This window comes from Colias croceus, chromosome 8 (assembly GCF_905220415.1).
Source record: "Colias croceus chromosome 8, ilColCroc2.1".
Taxonomy (NCBI): Eukaryota; Metazoa; Arthropoda; class Insecta; order Lepidoptera; family Pieridae; genus Colias; species Colias croceus.
In genome coordinates this window covers 3,412,473-3,433,522 of record NC_059544.1, presented here as the reverse complement: position 1 = coordinate 3,433,522, position 21,050 = coordinate 3,412,473, and the positions used below count along the sequence as shown (strand labels likewise).

The 21,050-nt window shown below is 33.6% G+C and overlaps 2 protein-coding genes across 4 annotated transcripts; one reads left to right on the top strand and one right to left on the bottom strand.

The window, feature by feature from the left end:
- Nucleotides 1-353: 353 nt before the first annotated feature.
- On the bottom strand, nucleotides 354-5,312 carry LOC123693733 (nucleoside diphosphate kinase homolog 5-like). Its single transcript, XM_045638934.1, has 4 exons — nucleotides 5,140-5,312; nucleotides 2,078-2,250; nucleotides 1,573-1,718; nucleotides 354-691 (listed from the first exon to the last, which is right to left on the bottom strand). The coding sequence occupies exons 1-4, from the start codon at nucleotides 5,275-5,277 to the stop codon at nucleotides 444-446; spliced, it is 705 nt and encodes a 234-aa protein (XP_045494890.1). The 5' UTR covers nucleotides 5,278-5,312; the 3' UTR covers nucleotides 354-443.
- A 2,638-nt stretch (nucleotides 5,313-7,950) lies between these two features.
- LOC123693730 (alpha-protein kinase 1) lies at nucleotides 7,951-17,035 on the top strand. Of its 3 annotated transcripts, none has more exons than XM_045638931.1 (9): nucleotides 7,951-8,104; nucleotides 13,409-13,735; nucleotides 13,834-14,042; nucleotides 14,259-14,425; nucleotides 14,527-14,610; nucleotides 14,698-14,835; nucleotides 14,918-15,177; nucleotides 15,617-15,805; nucleotides 16,008-17,035. In XM_045638931.1, the coding sequence occupies exons 1-9, from the start codon at nucleotides 8,072-8,074 to the stop codon at nucleotides 16,362-16,364; spliced, it is 1,764 nt and encodes a 587-aa protein (XP_045494887.1). In that variant the 5' UTR covers nucleotides 7,951-8,071; the 3' UTR covers nucleotides 16,365-17,035. The 3 variants fall into 3 exon arrangements, with proteins under 3 accessions (XP_045494887.1, XP_045494886.1, XP_045494885.1); XM_045638930.1 differs by having other exon boundaries at nucleotides 7,975-8,104; nucleotides 14,241-14,425; nucleotides 14,918-15,156; XM_045638929.1 differs by having other exon boundaries at nucleotides 7,975-8,104; nucleotides 14,241-14,425.
- The last annotated feature ends 4,015 nt before the right edge of the window (nucleotides 17,036-21,050 follow it).

The window sequence follows — 21,050 nt, the reverse complement described above, 5'->3', positions numbered from 1 at the left end:
GGGGTCTCTTAGTACGCAATGACAAAAAGAAAAATGATGGTAAGAACGCTGATACCGGATACCTTAAGATACTGTAATATTTTATATTAGAGAATCTTAAGATAAAATATTATAGTATCTTCACCGTGTGTGACGCGCTTTATACTTTAATATTATGCTGAAGAGTTTGTTTGTTTGTTTGAATGCGCTAATCTCAGGAACTACTGGTCTAATTTGAAAAATTCTTATGTTTATGTAGATGAATCTGTTTCCCGCAACCGTATAGATAAGAAATATTATTTACAATACCTTAGTTACGTAGGTATACTTTAACATATACAATAATGTAGGGCATAAAATAAAAAAGACGTAAAGAGTGGTTACCACTAAAATTTATTTATCAAACATATTATATCAACGAAAAGTACAAGCCACGTATAAATCGAACAATACGTTATCACAAATTATTTAGCAATCGTCTCTTCCGACGGCACGGGCGTGATACACCGTTCCTCCTGTCGCAGTTCCCGCGCACTTGGGCCGAGCTCGGGCTCGTTGGGGTTGTGCGCGCGGAGCCGCTCGGCGAGCCACAGCACGGGCTCGGCGGGCCGCTCGGCCGCAAGCGCGCTCAGTGCGGGCAGGAGGCTCGGCGCTATGTGCTTCTGTATGTAGTCGCTGATCTGCCAGCTGCGTAGGATCGGCCCGACAATCACTGGAATGCGATTTTAATGCAAATTTAATATACAATTTGATATACCTAGTAGTTAATACCTATTCTCATTAACTACATACTATATAATATCTCGAAAATATTTAAAACTACATACAGGGTTACTTGTAAAACACCAGCAACCTCGTAGGACAAGATAGCTAACATCATTAGTAACAACATTTGTTCTACGACTTTTGGCATAACGCAATAAATTATTTTTAAATGATTTTTTAAACTTTTATTGTACTCTCTTAACATTTGTAAGTCTATGTTCTATTCATTATCGGATGGAAGACGCGACGCCCCCTTCCCCCTCTCGTTCGCTTTTTGTTTACAGAATTTTTGGGAGGCGTAGAGTTTATAATATTCAAACGGAAAATTAAATGAATATTTATTTTTGTATGAAAATAAAATCTAACAAATTATCAAAAGTCGTAGAACAAATGTTGTTGCTTATGATGTTAGCTACCTTGTCCTGCGAGGTTGCCGGTGTTTTACAAGTAACCCTGTATATATAAATTGGAAATGGTCATCTAATGTAAAAAGCATTTTTAGTAAGTAATTAGGTATACATACTTACTTAATATTTTAAGCTATTGCATAGCTTCTATCGCGGGTCTTGAGCGCGGGGACCGAATCGAGAAATTCCGTAACGAAAATACCTCACGCTCCCCACTCCGACGGGCTCGGAGGTGTGGCTTGAAGGCATGCTATGCAATGCTTTACCGCGGCAGTCCCCGAGTGCCACACGTCTTTTTATTTTTTTTTAACTTAGTATCATAATTAACTATTTTATGACACTATGATGGGATTTGCAAATAAAATGATCGTAATGATACTTCTTTCTAAATAAAGATAATAGATTATAAAGTCTTACTCACTAGAAGGAAAGAAGAAATGTATTTCTCTCAACGATTCCGCGTGATTGGCACTCCCGTGCACGGCATTGAAATAATCGCCGTACTTTGTGCGACGTCCGTAGCACGCTCTGATGCTATCTGGCCAATACGCCTGGGCTTCCACTACTCTGTTTTTATACAAAAATAATACAATTTAATGTAAAATTACCTTTGATACCTTAAAAAGCGTGTACCTGTAGTTAAGATATGAATATTCGGGATGTTAGGAATAGGAAAGTATGAACATCATAGAAAACTATAAAGTTATTACCGACCAGCTGAATTCTGCAGCTTCACTCGCATAGGTAGTACAGCTTCATTTAACACTGGTTAAGGTAGCTTATGTGCATATAATCCAGAGTATATTCTGACCTATAAACATACCTATTACCTACATCTGTCACAAAAAGGACTCCTAAGAGACTCAGTATGAGATTGATCTATTACGTGAATTTATAAATTTGGAAAGAAACTTCTCTTTGCATACCTAGCGGGTCCCATAAGCGTTCGCCACTTCTGAATACAGTTCTTAGCCGCTAGTACAAGTGCTATGATTGGTCCACTGGACATGTGAGCCACTAAGTGTGGAAAATGATGACGACCATAGTGGCCTTTGTAGAGCTCGGCAGCTTGCTCAGGGGTCAAGCGAACTTCGCGCCTCTGAAATTGATCTTAATAATAATAATAGAATAGAAACAAACTGAATATTTATTTTAATAACTTTACACTAGTTTATATTAAGTAATAGATATTATTTGCTACTTTCATTCTAAATCGAATAACACGAAAAATGATGAAACACTAAAAGAGCCACAAACGATTTCAACCCTTAATTATTTGATAGTACGGAGTACCTACAAATTAATATTGATGTAGTTAACATTGTTCATAATATTATTGATAGAGCGAAAAATATTATTTATTAGTTATTGATGAAGTTGATAAGGATAAATTTATTGCTGTTTTTAAGTTATTCCGATGGACATTGCGTGGGGTTTTAGTAGGTAGGTACTAAATATAATTTTTATTTCATTTTTAAACGTTAATTACGAATTATTAAACTACACCTTTCATCTCCAGACTGGGGTGGATTCGGACTCGGAACGTCAGTCGTCAATTATACGAATCGTAGTTAATTAGTTTTTTATGGTTTCCATTTCATAGATAACAGAAGTGACCGCTAGGAAGGGCTGCCAGGGACGTTTTGTGTTAGGGTTGTACATTAGTGTTTTATTTAATTGGTGCATATTATTGGCATTTTTTGCACCAAATTTTAATTCAATTTACAACTCTTGCTTTTTTTTCGAATTTAAGTAAGTGATTTAACAAAAAATTTACAATCAATTTACTGTATCGAATTTTATTTGACCCTAAAACGCCAAAATACCTTAAGGAAAGGTTTGAGTTTAGAGGTCATTGTAGTGAGGTTCGTTCATCCGAAATGTTGAGGATAATTATGCCTCAACATCGCACACATTTTTATGATGCATCTTTTACTGTACATGCTACTAAACTTTGGAATGCTCTGCCAGACTCTATCAAAAATGCTCAATCACCAAATAGTTTTAAATGTATGGTTAAATCTCACTTTCTCAGTGTTAGCCATACATAAAATTTATTTATATTATAATATATGTATTATTAATTACTATGTATTATTTTAGTATGGTATCTTTCTTCGAATCTCTATTCCCTTTTACTTATTTAGTTTATGTCACAATATAAATAATATGTATGTGTATCCTATATCATAGTTATTATTGCACTACCCATTTATGTATTTTGGTATTTATTCCTCTATTGTACCAAAGGTTGTCTGGAAGAAATCGCTCTAAGCGATAAGACCGCCAATTGTACTTAGTGTAAGTTATATTTAAGTGTTTGTATTTCTTGTTTTGTTATCTTTAAGTGCAATAAAGTATTTATAAATATAATATAAATCAATACAATGGGTACACTTGCTAACATACTATCTACTAACATACTCTCCGAGGTGTGCAATAATTTTTGGTAGAGTAATGGCGATAAACGCTTTGTATTGTAAATTAATTCATAAAATACTGTTTCGTTTACTAACATATTCAGTCATTTAGTACAACGTTAAATAATTTAATTATATAATCTAAAACATTATTTATTTATGGAATTTTTATAAATAGATTTTTTTTCATACAAAATTAAATTCGTAAAAAATCTTAAGGTGGTCAGCCCTATCAAAATAAGGGTTGGCACAGTCGGTGACTTGAAATAATGGGTTCGCCCCTTGCGCGGTCTATGTCGAGCGGAATTTTGCATACAACCCTTTCTAGCCACGCGTCTGCTCTCACTATCTATACTACACTGCTTGGCAACACGTAATTTGACTAACTAACTATGACCCTACGAAAAAAATATTAATTTGCATAAATTGCATAAATTATAACACAAGCATTGGTCATCAACATTGAACATAATTGTAAAAAATACGTTGAGTCATTGTAGATTGGCGCATAGAATTGCTAAAAATTCTATATCGTAATGAAACAAATTCAGGCTATTGATTAAAGACTTATCATTACACGTAGTATATTATTATTAGTCTGTGTCTTTACCATGCTTATTTATATCTTATGCATTCTATATCGTAATGAAACAAATTCAGGCTATTGATTAAAGACTTATCATTACACGTAGTATATTATTATTAGTCTGTGTCTTTACCATGCTTACACTGCGATCATTAATAGGTTGTTGTTAATAATTGAAGTAATCATACCTACTCATACCTACTATGTAATTGATTTTAGTATGAAACTATTCAATTCAGAAAAAAAAGTTATTGTAAAAAGCTGCACTATTTTGTTCTATTTGAACTACTCCATAAGCACTTTTCTTAACAATATTGCTGAAATTTTCCAAGCTTCGTAGCACAATGTAATAATTTCATATGACGATATTTTATTTGTGCTATGACTCATAATGACGCGATAAAAGCTTTGATGGATAAGGCCTATTATTCCGTGTCCTACATTGTAATGAAGATGAATGTTTCATGTGTGATAAATAAAAATATCTTATTTCGAGTACATGACGTGTGAACACAATATGAAGAGTAGATGAGATTGTGTATTAAATGAAATTATAATATTATATGCGATTTATGACGACTGGGAAACTTAATCAATGATTGCAGAATCTGATTACCGAAATACATTTTTATTGCATACGCCATTGGCGTATCTATAAACAATTATGATAGCCATGATCTTGCAATGATAAAATATTATGCATATAAATATGTAACGTAGATAAATGAAACATGGATTATATTAAGGTAGTATTTCTTTAATCAGAGCTTTCCTTGATACAACGTGAACGAATCGCGATGTTGCTTTCGTTAGATTTTTTATCAGCTCGGAGTTTGGATAATTTTAAAAACGTTGCAACCTATTTTCATATTCATATCATTGATTCATAAACATATGATAATATTTATTCTAGACATGACCTAAAATTACTACATTATACCAACGAAAAAGCCATTCTGCCTCCACAATTATTCTAACTTACAGCTAAAATGGCGAAACCATTATCACGTATGTGGTTCTCGATATCTTCCGCATTTTCATGAGCCTCAGGTTTGATTATAGCGAGGGTCCGCTCGGAGTACGCGTGGGTGTCTGAATCGGATTCAGATGATACCGACATGCTTTATATGTTTATTTATAAGTTTGCAGAATAACTATGTAGGTATAGTATTTTTGTTTTGTTTGTTTACGTTATTGAATTGTCATGTTACAACTCACATCAAACTCACATCTATGCGCAGCGGGAAATGACATTGCATTAGTCTGCGTTTGGTCGATGTGTCTCTCACATTCGTAGATATATTAACTGTTTGGATAACTATATATTATAAATTATTATATTGTATGATTTGTACTAAATACTTGTTTATTGAATTGAATTTTATAATAATTGCGTTATATTAAATAAAATAGATGTACTCGAGGTAGGTATGTGTGTAGGTATTATCGACTTCTAATTATTATAATTGTTGTAATAGGTATATTAAAATAAGTTCGATTTCATAGAGCGAAAAAGGTATAACAACGTAATCATTGCTACAAGATTTAAGTTCAAACAACATGCGCAACCCTTTAGTTTTCATACGAAAGCTCCGCCCAGCCCGGCAACTTCACATCGCTTAGTGAATTAAGATGTCATAATCAATACGAACAATCGGCGATTGCAGACAGGGAAAAACTGACACGCATTTTCCGGCGCGTCCGAGCCACCCGCGGGCGAGACGTTAGGGGAGCGATGGGCGGGGGTTAGACGCGAGCGCGAGGGGCCCGGGGCCGGGGGGCGGCGGGCCGGCAGGGGGGCGAGGGGGCGCAGGGGGCAAGGGGCTAGGCGCAGGCCCCAGTGCCCCCCAAACGCAGCGGCGGCGTGACGCCTCCCCGAGCACCCGCGACATGCGGCGCTGATCTCCCGCCACCCGTCGACCACCGCCGTATACATGGACAACTCCTGCCTCCTCGACCTCCTCATCAGGTGCTTCGCGATGACCGAGCCCGAGGACCTCAACTTCACCGCGTTCACCGACCTCTGTCGCCTCTGCTCCCTGAAGAGCGGCCCTCGTCTCCACATATTCGACAAGGAGGCCGAGCAGAGGCAGATACTGTTTAAACTTCGCACCTGCCTACCGACTATGGTGAGTGACCGCACTACGCGGAGCTTGGACACCTAGCTCATACATAAATAAAAAATACCCAGTATATTGACAAAGGAATGTTAAGATTCGGCAAGAAAGTGCACAGTACCGTAAGACGTAGAGACGCGTCGAGTGCGGAGTCGTAGACGCGTGCGCGCTACGCGCTACGGCACAGACCAGCTAGAGATCATGATACCTGTTGATGTTAGAAAAAAACACAATAAAAACAATAGCATAATCGTCATGATTGCGTGTACTGAAACTTTACTTACAAACAAATATAATCAGTATATTTTTTATGTTAACAAGAAAATTATTGGTACATATTTAGCTTTGAATTATAAATTGTAATCTACTTTAAATACCTAATTAAATTCATTTGATGAATGATTATTACTTTTTTTTTCGTATATTATAGGAAACCTTTTTGTTTCTTAAACAAACAATATCATTACGTTTACTCCATTGTGTTATTTATTTTTGTTTAGGACAACATAAATTACGCGCGAGTAACATAATCCTTAGAAACCATATTAAATTGTTTCATATTTATATTATCATTTATGTATCCTTTATAATTTTCATGTGGTATTTGAAATATTTTGCACTACTTTTTATTTATGAATAACGTCGTGAGCTATGCATTTGCGAATTTTATTGTTTATGTTTTGTTTGTTTTAATGTATAGGTAATAACTATTGCTACAAATGAAATAACCTGTTCAATAATGGTAAACGCATTAAGTAGGTACCTAAGCATTGCAAAAACAAAAAAAAAACAATTTCCATAACCTAACATAACAAAAAAACCTATTTTAAACGTATCGAAAACAAAACGTAGGTAATAAATAAAAACGATTTATCAAAAGTAATAACGCTTACATAATTGTAAATCCCCTTGTTTTCTCTTAAGCCACGTATTAAAAACTTATCTATAATAGTGAATTTACATTTAAATTGAAGAATATACTTAGAAATTCTCGTTTGCAGATCGTTGGTATAGGAAAATTAAATAAAAATTTAAACGTTGCGCTTGCAATAAAATTACATTAATTATTCCATTGAGTTGAGAGTTGCAATTAAAAATTTATCCATAGTAAGTCGTGGATACGGATGTTAGTTCCCGGGGGAAATTTTCAAGTTTCTAACATGAATGATGAAAGCACTTGATGCAATGTTCTTCAACTTATTACCACTATACATCTGTTACGTAATATGGCTTTTTGTACCGTTTTGCTGTAGAATTACTTATTCCGCTGATTCAATACTGACACTAGTCTGTTTGTAATTCTTTCAGAATATAAAACAAATGAATGCAATATACTTATAGTTCTTCCAATAATTATTATAAAATATAACTAGACTCATTTCGCAATCTCTACTTTAATTTACCTACTATTTATTATAATGCCTCTTATGCAAAAAAATAAATAAAGAAAAAACAAAAGTTATTGCATCTATCAAATAAAAAAGATTATGAGGTTTAAAAAGTTTTAGTATGCGTGTTATATATATAACACTATTTTTTATATAAATTGCAAAGTCGAGTGCTACGAATTTCGCACTCTGCTCTATCTGATAACTACGTAAACATTAGCTTAAAACTCTACCCTATAACTCATATAAACTTCAGTATATAACCGTCATGCACATCCAGCAGATATCGAAAGATGACTTCTTGCCGAAGAAGATCTGCGAGCGGTGCGTGACGCGGCTGGAACAGCTCTACGAGTGGAGGCAGAGCTGTCTGAACACCGACTCGGTGCTACGGAACTACGCGGAGTCCATGAGGATCGTCACCTCGACTATTAACTTTCAGGTAAGAAATGTATGTCATTAAGGAATATTAGTTTATAGCTTTTTTTATATTAGTGTGGGCAAACGGGCTTGTGGAGCGCCTGATCGTAAGCGAGTCCACCGCCCATATTCAACTACAGGTGTTTCTGCAGATGCGTTGCCGACTTTTTGAGATGGAGGTACACTCTCTTCTTGAAGAAACTCAAGTTGTAGCCATTAGGAGATATCGCCGCGCGAAGGCTATTCTATAATTTGGTAGTAGCTGTCGAAAGAAATTTTTCAATTAAATAAATAAATCATTTATTTGTTTTTTATGTAGATGTATTTTCATAAACATACAGAACGTCGCCTTGGGGATACAAAAATACAATTTTTCTTTCATATAAATTTTTATACGCAGGTAATTGCTTCTGGGTACAATTTTTGAAACCTTACTATTTAGTAAAATACCTTTATTAACTACATTATAATATTTAAGAGTAGATCGAAATCCCAGAGCTGATCTACTTCCTGTTTTGCTGCTTTACCCGTAAATGTCTACTTTAAATGCCTTCAGTCCTGACAAAGACTCCATAGTTTGTGAATGCCGAGAAATAAGTAGAGCAAAGTATTTACTAAAATAGATATTCACCAAGAACTAAGTATATTATAGTATATGAATTCAGATTCTATTTTCATCAAAATATGGACATTGAAATAAACATTAGCTAGTTATTCTTATTCAATGCACTTTTTAATCCCTTTCAGAATAATTTAGATCAGCTACGAGTTTAATAATGCAACATGATACGATTGCTATTTTAGGTCAATTCGCTAAAGAATTTAATATTTACGAAACGAAGCTTCGACCTTGAACTGAGGTAATTTGGTAAACTGTTCATAAAATTCCGTAAAACGTAACATAATGACTATAAAGATTCTAGGTGAAAGTAGTAAGTGTATTTTTCTTAGTTTATAAATACCAAATTATATTTGTAGATGGTAAATTTTTTTATTAGATTTATCAATACAATAATTTTTGACATTACACATTGAATTCTTGGACTAGATTAAGATGTAAAAAACTATGTGTGTTCATTAAATATGTTGTTTTATTAATACACATAGATTAAAGGTAGTGGCGCTATAAAAAACGCAAACGCTACGAACCAAGCTGTTGTTAAAAAGTCAATTTACAAAATAAATCCTATATTTTATCTATACATGATCCTAGATTTCGGTTTGTCTGAATAAATTTTTTTATCCATATTTCCTTTATGATATAATAATAGCGATAACTCTTATCGAATGATCAATACCCTGTTACCCTAGGTGTCATATACATCGATTTCCAAATTCTAGTATGATAAAAATAACGCACGAGTAGGTAATTGTGCCAACAAAAGTTTTTGACAAAAAGTATCAAAAGACTATTTCTTTATACATTTCCAATTCAATTTCATCAGAGTTATCCTTAATGAAAATCGTTTGTAACGCACTCGAGACTACTCAGAATTTAATATCCAGCAGTAGATTAATTTTCCAATAATTGCGAGCTCGAGATATCTCTCATCCAATTCATATTTCTGCGAGTTAAAATATTCAGTCTGACTTCGGAAAGTACTCTTTTATGTCAAAAAGTGCTATTTGCTATTACGAAAAAAGAGCAAAGAAAATATTCAACCGCATTCAAGAGAAATATCAAGAAGACTCTTTGTATCGTCTTGTTAGAAGTATGAAAATGAGAAAACATCGATCAATTAGGTTGTAGCGAAGTCACAGTCATTGTCGGAACGTCAAAGAATTCGTATAGCCTGTTTTGTTGAGTGTCGGCACGCAGCAATGCACGGAGGTCGCCCCTCTATCGATCCGCAGCGCCCGGCGCTTATCGACCCAACTACCTCCCGGCCGACGAACAAACAAATTTCAACCTTATTCCTATCGCTTTACAACTAAACTACTACTAAAGATGCAAACCGACCGAAGACAAACGATTCCGAACTCAATAAAAACGCATCACGGATCTTTATTGAATATACTCCCGAGTCTTAAAGAGTAATGGACTATTCACTCTAATAGAGTAGTCCATAAGGTTTTCTGAAACAGCGATACAAATTCGTGTATTGGTACGCATGTCCAGAAATGTTTTGTCTTTGTTATTGACTTTGTATCTTATTACCAGGCGAGAGTACATAACTCTGTTGCGCTGTATTTGGAATGAATGTTTAATATGTAGAGTCGTTCCTTTAAAATCTGAGGCTAGATTGTATATTTAAATAAATATTCATCATTCATTCTCTTAGTACACTAACGCTTATCTTCTCTACTTAAACGTTCGCTAACATGGTTAATGCGCTATTAACGATGAAAAAGGCGAGCGTCAGTATGAGATTGTGGGTGGTATGCAACCGGTGCACTGCAACACGCATCGGCTCCAAGGTCGAAGGCTGTCGGCTCGGGGGTACAGTTAACCCTGACCTAGCGGGTGAAGGATATTCCTACTACGGCCTCCCACCACCCGACGGGGCCCGCAGCACCCCTGAACATCACTTGCACTCCGCTTCCACATTCCTAAATGTGGCGACTGATCAAAATTACTCTTAGCACGGCCTATCATGAAACTTTATAAAGACATGAAATATCACAATAGCTATTTGAAGTTTCGCTATTTAAAGCACTTTAAATTAATGGTTTCAACTGCACAATAAATAGTAATTATGACCTAAAAATATATTATTGTTCAATAAAAATACATCACAACGGGTCAAGGGAATTAATAAATTACATAATCGTTGTTTAACATGAAACAAAGTTTCCTTGAACTTAAAGCTTGCGCTATAAATAATGTGAAACTTTTTAACAAAATTGTTTATCGCTTGCTAGTTGGAGATTCATTTAATTGTGTTTCGTTTAGTTTTATTTTATTCTACAATACATAATGGAATTATAACCAGATGCAAATAAGATTATTAGATCATGTTTCTGTAACATAAAAGCTCACAAAATACAATATCCTATTATATTATCTTTCTACTTCATTGGGTACAACGACCGTAATATACAATTACATATTACTACAGGTATATTATGCAATATAAGTAACTCTTCGTTGTTTTTGAACAAAGACTAAAATATAACAAATAAATAAAAAAAAAAGATTACAAGCACGTAGCAGCTGTAAAAGAGCTAAATCGTAATTATGTAAAGTTTGAAGTTAAGTTTATCCTACAGGCATGACATATGAAGATTTGTATTTTTATACATATACTTTTTATCACTTACAACAACAGATAATATATGAACCAATTATACAACGACAAATCTCAGTGGCTCTACGACTTCTAATGCGAAGTATCAAAATGCTTTCATACTTTATTCAGTAACAGTAGTTTTTGAGTATCTAACAAACTAACATAATCAAATCCTTTCTCTTTATATTAATTCAAACAAAAACTCGCGTAGTTCCCGTTCCGGTGGGATTTCCGTGCAATATGTGTGCTAAATTTCATTGTAATCGGTTCAGTAGTATTTGCGTGAAAGAATAACAAACACGCACACATCCTCACAAGTTTTCGCATTTATAATATTAGAAGGATAGACTAAATACGACGAATATTAGTATAGACTTTTCTCAAGCAAACCGCATCCCTCTAGGAAGAGATCCCTTCAGTAAAATGTGCAATTGAGCGTTGCAAAGGCTGCCTGCACTTATCACTTTGAAACCACCGGGGGTGGCCGTCTTGAACCTTTCCCTTTTACTTTCCCTTGTACTTTTACTTACCTCATATATAAAATAGTGTTCATTTTTCCTAACCGTGCATGTAGTGTTTTTATTTTGTGTATGTGTCGTGTGTTTAGGTGACCGTTGATTTAGGCTTAGGCTAGCATGGCATCCGTGTGTAACGAAATATTTATATGGGTACGTATTTATGTAGTTGCTTATTTTACTGTGAATCGAGTTATACAAATAGAAAAATATATATCAGGAAGTTCCGATCATATTAGATTCGTGTACTATAATTATTATAAATTATTTTACACTTTTTATTTTTATAGATACCTAAAATATTACAACTTTACCATACATTTGTTTCAATGTTCATCGATACATGTGTATCATAATCATAGCTACAGGCAATAACTAACTGTATATCTAATAGCCAGAGCGTTTCCAATCGTGTGGCACGCTCCGGCGTCATATGCAAAGCCGTAGGGTAGTTTGCTTTTAATCAGTGCGAGAGTGATAAGGCCCCTGATTTCGTCCCCTCAATATCTATAGGAGGGTGTACCTTCAAACAAAGGATTTGCGAATTTTGATCGGTGGAGTGTCCTCCGTAATGAGATGCTTATGAATATGCGTAGGCAGCGACTTTGCATGCGAAGGGGAGTTCTTAATTGACCAACGTAGAGTTTTGATGTAGGTATTTGAAATCCGGAAGATAAGTAATCCGCTCTGTTCTTTATTATAAAACATTGTATAAATAATGAAAGTTAATATGAAACGTATCATATGGTCGCGGAATAATGCAATGTTAAAAAAATACAAGTACACACTTTCATAAAATAAATATACGCTACCTTTTATCTTTTATAGATTTTGAAACGTGTTACTGCATATAAAGTAATACATAACAAGTATAACTTTTAACTACAAAATACACGAAGAGTACTATTATTTTATAGCCTACGGCCTACAATCATGCAAATTCAGATTTACAATAATTCTAGCCTCTACGTTCTTGTACAAATATAGTAAGAGTGGACATGACTGTAGGCCTTCTGCAGGAGTTTACTAGATATCTATTTTATGAAACTCGACTAGGAAAATCTGATTCCTCAAAGTTCCTTACAGATAATATTTCCATAACCAAAACAAAACGATAGTTTTAGGGGAAAACGTCACGTCCGTTTCCCCGTGTTCTAGGAGTTCGTTGAACCCATCCCTTGCCGAATTTGGGCAATTATACATAGGGTGTTCGTGTTATGGAATGAAAGTAGGCAGGGGGTTGGTCTCACTTTCCGGGGTGAATGCACTGAGGGTGTCTCCTACCCTCTAAGACATTCATTGAGGTGGGAAGTACGTGGAGACGATAAAAAATCTGACGTTATGTTAATGATTGAATGAATGAATTTTCCTTTGATATTCAAAACAAGAAGTGGTGTTACCTAATATTTTTATTATTTAATATTTATTCCATATTTTATTATCATTAGGTAACCACCATATTCCATATAATATATTATTCTGATTAACCAACGTTTTTATTAATGTTAGTTCTTGTTGTAAATAATTTTCGAATAATTTTTTTATTTTATTAGTTTGTAAATCTTTCTCTTTTGGTCTTAGGATGGAACGGTCAACATGGATAAAATGACTGAAGCACAAAAAACCGCCTATCTCGAAGCTCATGTTGCTGTTCAACAACATATGGCTCAAGCTGCTGCTGCTGCTCGTCGTGAACAACAACAGCAGCAGCAGCAGCAACAACAACAACAGCAGCAACAACAGCAGCAACAACAGCAGCAACAACAACAGCAGCAACAACAGCAGCAGCAGCAACAGCAGCAACAACAACAGCAGCAGCAACAACAGCAGCAGCAACACCAACAACACCAACAGCAGCAACAACAAGCTAATAATTCGAATAATGCCAGGCATCACCAAGAAATGCAGGTGACTAGAAATATGAATCATTGAATAAGTTAAACTGAATATTCTCCTACGTTATCGTTATGTGCTGTACATTATTGATCTTACTTTTTTTTTCACAGCAAGCGCAAAATGCGAGCACACATCCTGGCCATCCCTCACCACCAACAGTAAGCTCCACTCAACACCATTACACTACAATTAATTCACCAATTAAAGTCCCACAAGTGAGCTCCAGTACTGGAGGACCAGATTCAACGTTTACCGTACCAGATGATGTCGGAATGGGATTTGAAGGAGGAGTTCGTGTTTTACAAAGCCTCGGCAACTGGTAAAGACATTTTCTATAAATAAATGCACCGGCTTTAATTTCATTTCACACTCATAACTTTCATGACGCTTTCCATTACTTAGCTATTAATTTACAACAGACGTTTAAGAATATATAATTAAATCACAAAAGCATTGCTTAAAAAATTATTGAGTCCACACCACATACCAGTATATTACAATTAATAGAGACTTTTAGTTACGACATCGTCTACAGGTCGCCAGAGGTAACAAATACTATACCAAGACCTAATTTAATACCATTTACGGAACCATATACAGAAGGAGGATCTATGCATCCCGGAACTCGTTTAAAAGCGTTACAAGGTACCGCAGTGGTCAGAAAACACCCAGCAATTAAACCGACTAGTTCGACTAATGAAGGTAATAATATAAATTGTATTGAACAATAATTGGTATTCATCATTATATTTTAACTACCTATAGGTATCGAGGCAGCATGTAAATTTTGATTGATGTTTCAGGAAGCAAAGCTTTTGAATGTACAGTTTGCGGCAAAGGATTAGCTCGTAAGGATAAATTAACAATTCACATGAGAATACATACAGGTACGGTAAAAATATATCTTCCTCCCAAACATATTTTTTTTAAATGGTATTTAGGTGCTATTAATGATAATATGTTGTCATTTTCAGGTGAAAAACCATACGTATGTGAAGTATGTAATAAAGCATTTGCACGAAGAGATAAATTAGTACTTCATATGAACAAACTAAAACACATCACACCGTCCAATATAGCACCTCTAGGTAAAAGAAGCATTACAATACCACGTAAGTTGTTAAAAAAAACCTTAAGAAGGCAATATTTGTCGAATATTATATAGATTATGAAAATATACATCTGTTTCCACAGCACTTAAGTTAGATGATGTTAAACCACAATTGACAAAACAAGAAGATACTAAACCGAGTCAAGCAGAAATTGCTGCTGCTGCAGTGGCTCAGCAACAGCAACAACAACAACAACAACAGCAGCAGCAACAACAACAGCAACAACAACAACAGCAGCAACAACAACAGCAACAACAACAGCAACAGCAGCAGCAACAACAACAACAGCATTCACATCAGCAGCCGATTCAGGTCTGCCAGGTACCTGGACACAACTTTACGGTAAATCCCAAAGAGAATACAGAGCATGGAAGAAATTTACGTTTAGTAGATATTACTAATATTTTTTGAGGCGCATGTCATTTCTTCCTAATAATTGCTCTTCGTTGTTTCATCTTTTTTTATCGCGCAATCTGTCTTTAGCAAATAGGTATATCGTCATTTTCTTTAAAAAAAAGTATAGCTGTGTATTAGTTTTTACTCTTTCTGATTTCTTCGTAGGCTCTACTTTTCAACATTAACAAACCCGATTTGACGCTGGTTTTCTGCATGATTATTTGTAGACCTGTTTCTATGTTGTCTTACTTTGAGTGTATAAATCATACAATCAATTTCTAAGTGCCTTTTTACTTGATATTTATAAATATAAATAAAATACCTAATGATCGGCCCAGTTCCGTTGAAGTTATGAAGATTTTACATAAAAAGAGCAACATTTCAGAACACAAACTTGGTTCATACGAGTGCAACGACTGCAGCTGTAGCAGCGGCTACAGCCGGCATGGTGGTGTCGTGGTCTTGTGAGCTTTGTGGTCGCTTGTTCGCCTCGAGAGAGGAATGGACTGCTCATGCTAAGTCACATCTACCTGATAATAAGCTCTTGCAAGATAAGATGCAGACCCAACATCAGGTAATGATGGCGCATATTCACAGAGATTTAAGTAAGAAGGAAGTTTTGTCAAAGTTTTTTTGTTTTACCAAAACCATATAATGATCAAATATGATATTATTAAGTTTATTACATTTACATTTAAAATGGAGATAGAGTATTTTTGTAATGATACCTATTATAGATATAAGATACCATACTAAAACATCATTAAATTTTCCAGCAACAAGACAAAGTTCACTTAACAAATCAAGAGAAGCTTCAATTGCTGCACCACCACAATCAGAACCAGCAAATATTGAACGGCCACGGTATAGCCACTGCCTCCGTGTCCACGGCAACGGTTGTCAACGAGGGCAGTGGAAGCGGCGCGTACTTCACGCACGGCCACACACACTACGCGCCTGAACGACAACACACACACGCTCACCACTTGTGTCTCATGTGCCGGCAAGAGTTCGCAGGCAAAGCCGAATTCATGTTCCACGTGCGAGGACATTTCGAAGGTAAAGTGAGTGACATCGCGGCGGCCGACGTGCTGGCCAGGTCTCTAGTGGACAATTCGGGACTGTGCACCTGAAACGGGTCCACGCCATTTCCAACAGACGTTTACGGGAAGGGCGTGGTACAAGATGACACGATAATGCTGAAGTTTTAAAATATTTCAACTCTGAACGTGTATTTAGTTGTAAGTTAGGCGTAAGACAATATGTCCAGAAATTTTTCGATGGTGTTTTATTTAAATTGATCTTGCTATAGAAGGTAGAAACTGAGAATGTTGCTTATTACGAATTGTCCAAAATTTTATTAGATAATATAACGATAATTTCAGCACTCATATTTGTATGTTTAAATTACAATAAAAATAAGACTAAAATGTAAGGGACTTTGTATCCTGTGCCTGCAGTAACCCTTATTTTGTTTATTATTTCTAAAACAAACTGGCCATAACTGTATAACTATTAAGATTAATATTTATCCCATATGTACATTGTACATATCGTTATTGTCTTTCATTTTAATTATTTTGTAAATATTAAACACGGTGGGATAATAAATATGGTAAACAATGATTGGCAAGGGATAATTAATTGTTCACAACTTACGTAGAGATAATTGTGCATAAAGTGTCACTTATTATATTAATTATAACTAATCGAAGTAAATGTTCCTGTGAAGATAGTTGATTAGAGCTGCAACATTGTACCTACAACTTAAGATCAGACATTTTTGAAAAAATGTCCACTTTTAACCATAATATCGTACATGTATAATTTATTTTCAACTTTCTTTTTGAAAAAATTTAGGGCCTTTTTTCAATTTCATTCATAATAGTTTTATATATTGGTATATTATATAATCTTATTTATTTTCGGGTATAAATTTTAAGTTACTCTGTTACTGTCTTAGCTGCTTTTTTTTCAAAAACAATGGAAAGTTCTCAATTCGTAGCGGATCTTTTTTTCATGATAAAGACACAATTTTTACAAATTATTCAATAAAACAACGCTAATTTATAATTCAACTGATAAGATATCATATATCAATGAAATGTATACCTATATACATTTATTTTAACACAGTCTTTTAAAAACATAGTTTTGTATGATAAATGCCATTTTAAGGCCAAATTATCTTCCGTTATATTTTATTTTATTTAATAAACTGTAAAATACTATATAAGACAAAATTGGTATGTAATTTTAATATTGTATACTTAAATATTTAAATTTAAGCTCATTTCATCTGCAATCAGCATAACATACTCTCATTTATTTAACGTTCACTTGCCGTAATAATTGTTATTAAATTTTCTTAATGAACTATCATTAAGAAGACTGATAATATTATTACGAGTAGTAATCGTCATATTTATAATAAACTAGCAAACCAGGCGAACTTCGTTTCGCCACCAGAGATACCTTTTCTTTGCTATAAACCTCACGGAGCCTGAGACCTCTCCAACGAATGCAAAATCGTGGAAATCGGTTGGTGCGTTCTGGAGTTATAGCGTCAGGAAGGAAAATCCGACTTATTTTTATACAGTAGATGATAGGTTAACATGTAAATGTTTGACTTCATTCAAATTTCAATTTTAATTTTACACGAGGCTGTTGACTGTGTAACTGAAAAAATAAAATTACTTGTAGCGTTGACCAAAAAAACATATTGCAAATTACAATACCTTTTTATTCACTGGCGCGAAAAGATGGATTAATTAGATACTATACTAGTCATTATCTAGTCTATAAGATAAAAGGATGAGTGCATCTAGTCATTTGTAAATAGTACTGACTACGGTCATATAAAATATATAGATTTTAAGTAATATAGTTTTAAATAATTTATATTGTCTGCAAAGATACCAAGAAAAGTAAGAAAATACTGCCATAATTTATTATTTTTACAAAAACAATTCATTTTATGTATTGTACATAGTGTTTTATCGAATTATTTATTTATTACCTTTATTTTACTGGATTCAGGAATCAGGTTTAAATGTTCTCTTTTTTTGTTTAAATATAAATCCAGTTTAAATTAGTCATATGATGACGAAATATTTTAATGTTTGGTAGATAGGAACTTAATGCACATCTGTAGTCGATTTTCTTTAATTAACAAGAGGCATAGTACAATAATTACATAATACCTACGTACATAATTGTACATAAAATTTAACGGGATTGCTAGATATAAATTTATAAATAGTAGAAAACAATCGATCACGAGGCGGGACTCGGGATTGCTATCTAGCAATCCCGAATACATCTTTATATATATAACATAGTAATAATAATAAACACAGTAAAGTTCTCGAAAGGGCCTGCGTGTTGGATCCGTGTCCCCACGTAAGCCTTCCAAAGGACCGGGTACCTTCCTTATGATGGTACCCGTGTATTATGGAATTGAGATACATAATAATAATAACTAAGCAACATACGCCGCCCAAATAAGATCAATTAGAAATACCTAGGGGAAAATTATAATTTTATTGTGTAAATTTTTCACTTTTCAATAAAAAGCCGTGAAGCTAATATTTATCTTGTCTCACCAAGTATCAAACAACATAATAGCACAGTTAATACGATTATTTTTATTAAATTTTATTGTATTGTTTGTCTTATAGCATATCAAATAATCGCTAAGTACTGCCGTTAGTAACTGCCTAGGAATTTTAGCAATTACAAAATAATGTATCAATTTAAAAATGGGTTAATACTTTAATAAATTGAGCATAAATTTTAACAAATACAAGCATTAAAATGTAATAATGACATTATTTGAATTCATACAGTAGAAAACCAAATGCTTGTACATATTATTTTTTAACTACATTTATTGTAATTGCATAACATAATCCGAGGAAAGGATAAGTATTATTTAGACAAATATCCGTCCTTTATTGCAGACATTTACCATCATTAAATTACTAAATATTTCGATACAACGAAATAGAATAAGTTTTCTAACATTCAAAGTTTGCGTACCTAAGTTTTATCGGTGTACTATGCCTCTATGTTTGAATAATAAATTAAAAAGTTTTATGGTTGGCACCTACCGTAGTCGAAAATCTATTCGGATTGGTAAATGGTAGTATAATGGTTTGTCGAGTGATAGAGAACTACTTCAATATGTTAATCTTTTCCGTAATAATTTAACGTCAAGCGAAATAATCGAGATAAAAATCAAATCAATCGATCGACACAAATACACATAGATTTCAACCGGATAAACCTATGCAAAGAGATTTTGTATTCATAATTATTATCAACAATAAATAATTACATATTTTCTGTAAAATATCGACACTTAATTAATTCTATTCATAAAACGTCCTTCAATGTATCCCCAATGTTTTTTAAGGTAAGCGGTATTATTATCATAGTACTACACTAAACCTACTACAATTATTATAGTATCATCATCGTTATATTTTTACTACCAACGAAATGATAAGAATTTTTGATCGCATTATGTACTATACATAATAAATTTCGATGATATCACCGTATAGTACAAATGTAATTTGCCTATCATCATGTCAACCGCTCTACATTTAATTCCACTAGTCTTCCTTTGCTTATAAATTAAACGTCTCATTGTTGATGTCATATGTCTATTATAATTAATTACCCTACAGTGCATATAAATTAATTATTCACATAATTTTAATTTCTTATCTAAATTATTCATTTTTGTAACCCTTTAAGAAACACGTTTAACTGGTTACAAACGTCGCCGTTAAGTATTGCAATTGATTGAAATAGTTATCAAGTAATTCAGCTTAAAAGAATACAATTTTAAAATCGTTCTAACATATATAAAAATGCTAATACTGATATCTCATCAGATTTGTGGTATTCACTTATCTACACATTAAATTAAACAAAATTTATCTGTATCTAATAAAAAAATAAACTTTAATGACATGCAAAACATAATTGATGAACATATTGAAGTAGTAATCTTATATTAGTTGTTAGGTTGTTTAAGTGTAATTCATGTTCGCTGACAACAATACAGCATATAATATTTTTATTTGTTGGTTTTCCTAGGGCATTATATTCACCTTCCGACAAGTCTTGATACTTACATTATTAATTTTTTTATCTTTTTATACAATTCAAATTTTGAGATTAGTTTCACAATGTATTATTGTATTGTAAGTGAATTTGAATTACATTGAAATATAGGTTGTATCGTATGAACAGAGCACGATGGAAGTTACAAATTTGAGTAGGAATAGGATATGTCAAGTTGCATAGCACTAGGTGGGACACGTATGCAATATAAGTAGTGTAGTTGGTACTTACATTTAGTTTTTCAGTTTAATATATAGTAATAATACAGTCATGTTACATGTACTATCTGCCATAGGAGGTACCTACGTATATAGCCAGAAGATTAAGGATAGATATATTAAATATACAAGTATCGAACATGATGTATTTAAAAAAATACAAATAGAGGTCATCTGTTAAATTAAATATCTACCTATTTATTAAGTTTATATAAACGGTTCATATTCTTCATTTATAATAAATAATTTATTTTGCTTTGTACTTTCTTCTGAACGTTTATAATTATTATCGTCAATAATAATCTAATGTAAGCAGCTATGTTACTTACCATACTATTTTTTTATATAAAAAAAATGTTTATTTACATTCACATTTTTCATTTCATTTAAATAATAAGATAAGGTAAGTTATAAAATATGGATGTAAATTTAAAAGGTTTTTCAAAGGATGTAAATAAATTTCTA

What these genes read in the sequence shown, in the direction of transcription:
- LOC123693733 (XM_045638934.1), bottom strand. Translation starts at nt 5,277, where the DNA reads ATGTCGGTATCATCTGAATCCGATTCAGACACCCACGCGTACTCCGAG. An exon ending in ATGGTTTCGCCATTTTAGCT is followed by an intron (nt 2,251 to 5,139) that starts GTAAGTTAGAAT and finishes GATCAATTTCAG; the next exon opens with AGGCGCGAAGTTCGCTTGAC. An exon ending in ACATTTCTTCTTTCCTTCTA is followed by an intron (nt 692 to 1,572) that starts GTGAGTAAGACT and finishes ATCGCATTCCAG; the next exon opens with TGATTGTCGGGCCGATCCTA.
- LOC123693730 (XM_045638929.1), top strand. Translation starts at nt 8,072, where the DNA reads ATGAGGATCGTCACCTCGACTATTAACTTTCAG. An exon ending in GACTAGTTCGACTAATGAAG is followed by an intron (nt 14,426 to 14,526) that starts GTAATAATATAA and finishes TTGATGTTTCAG; the next exon opens with GAAGCAAAGCTTTTGAATGT. An exon ending in AGATGCAGACCCAACATCAG is followed by an intron (nt 15,806 to 16,007) that starts GTAATGATGGCG and finishes TAAATTTTCCAG; the next exon opens with CAACAAGACAAAGTTCACTT.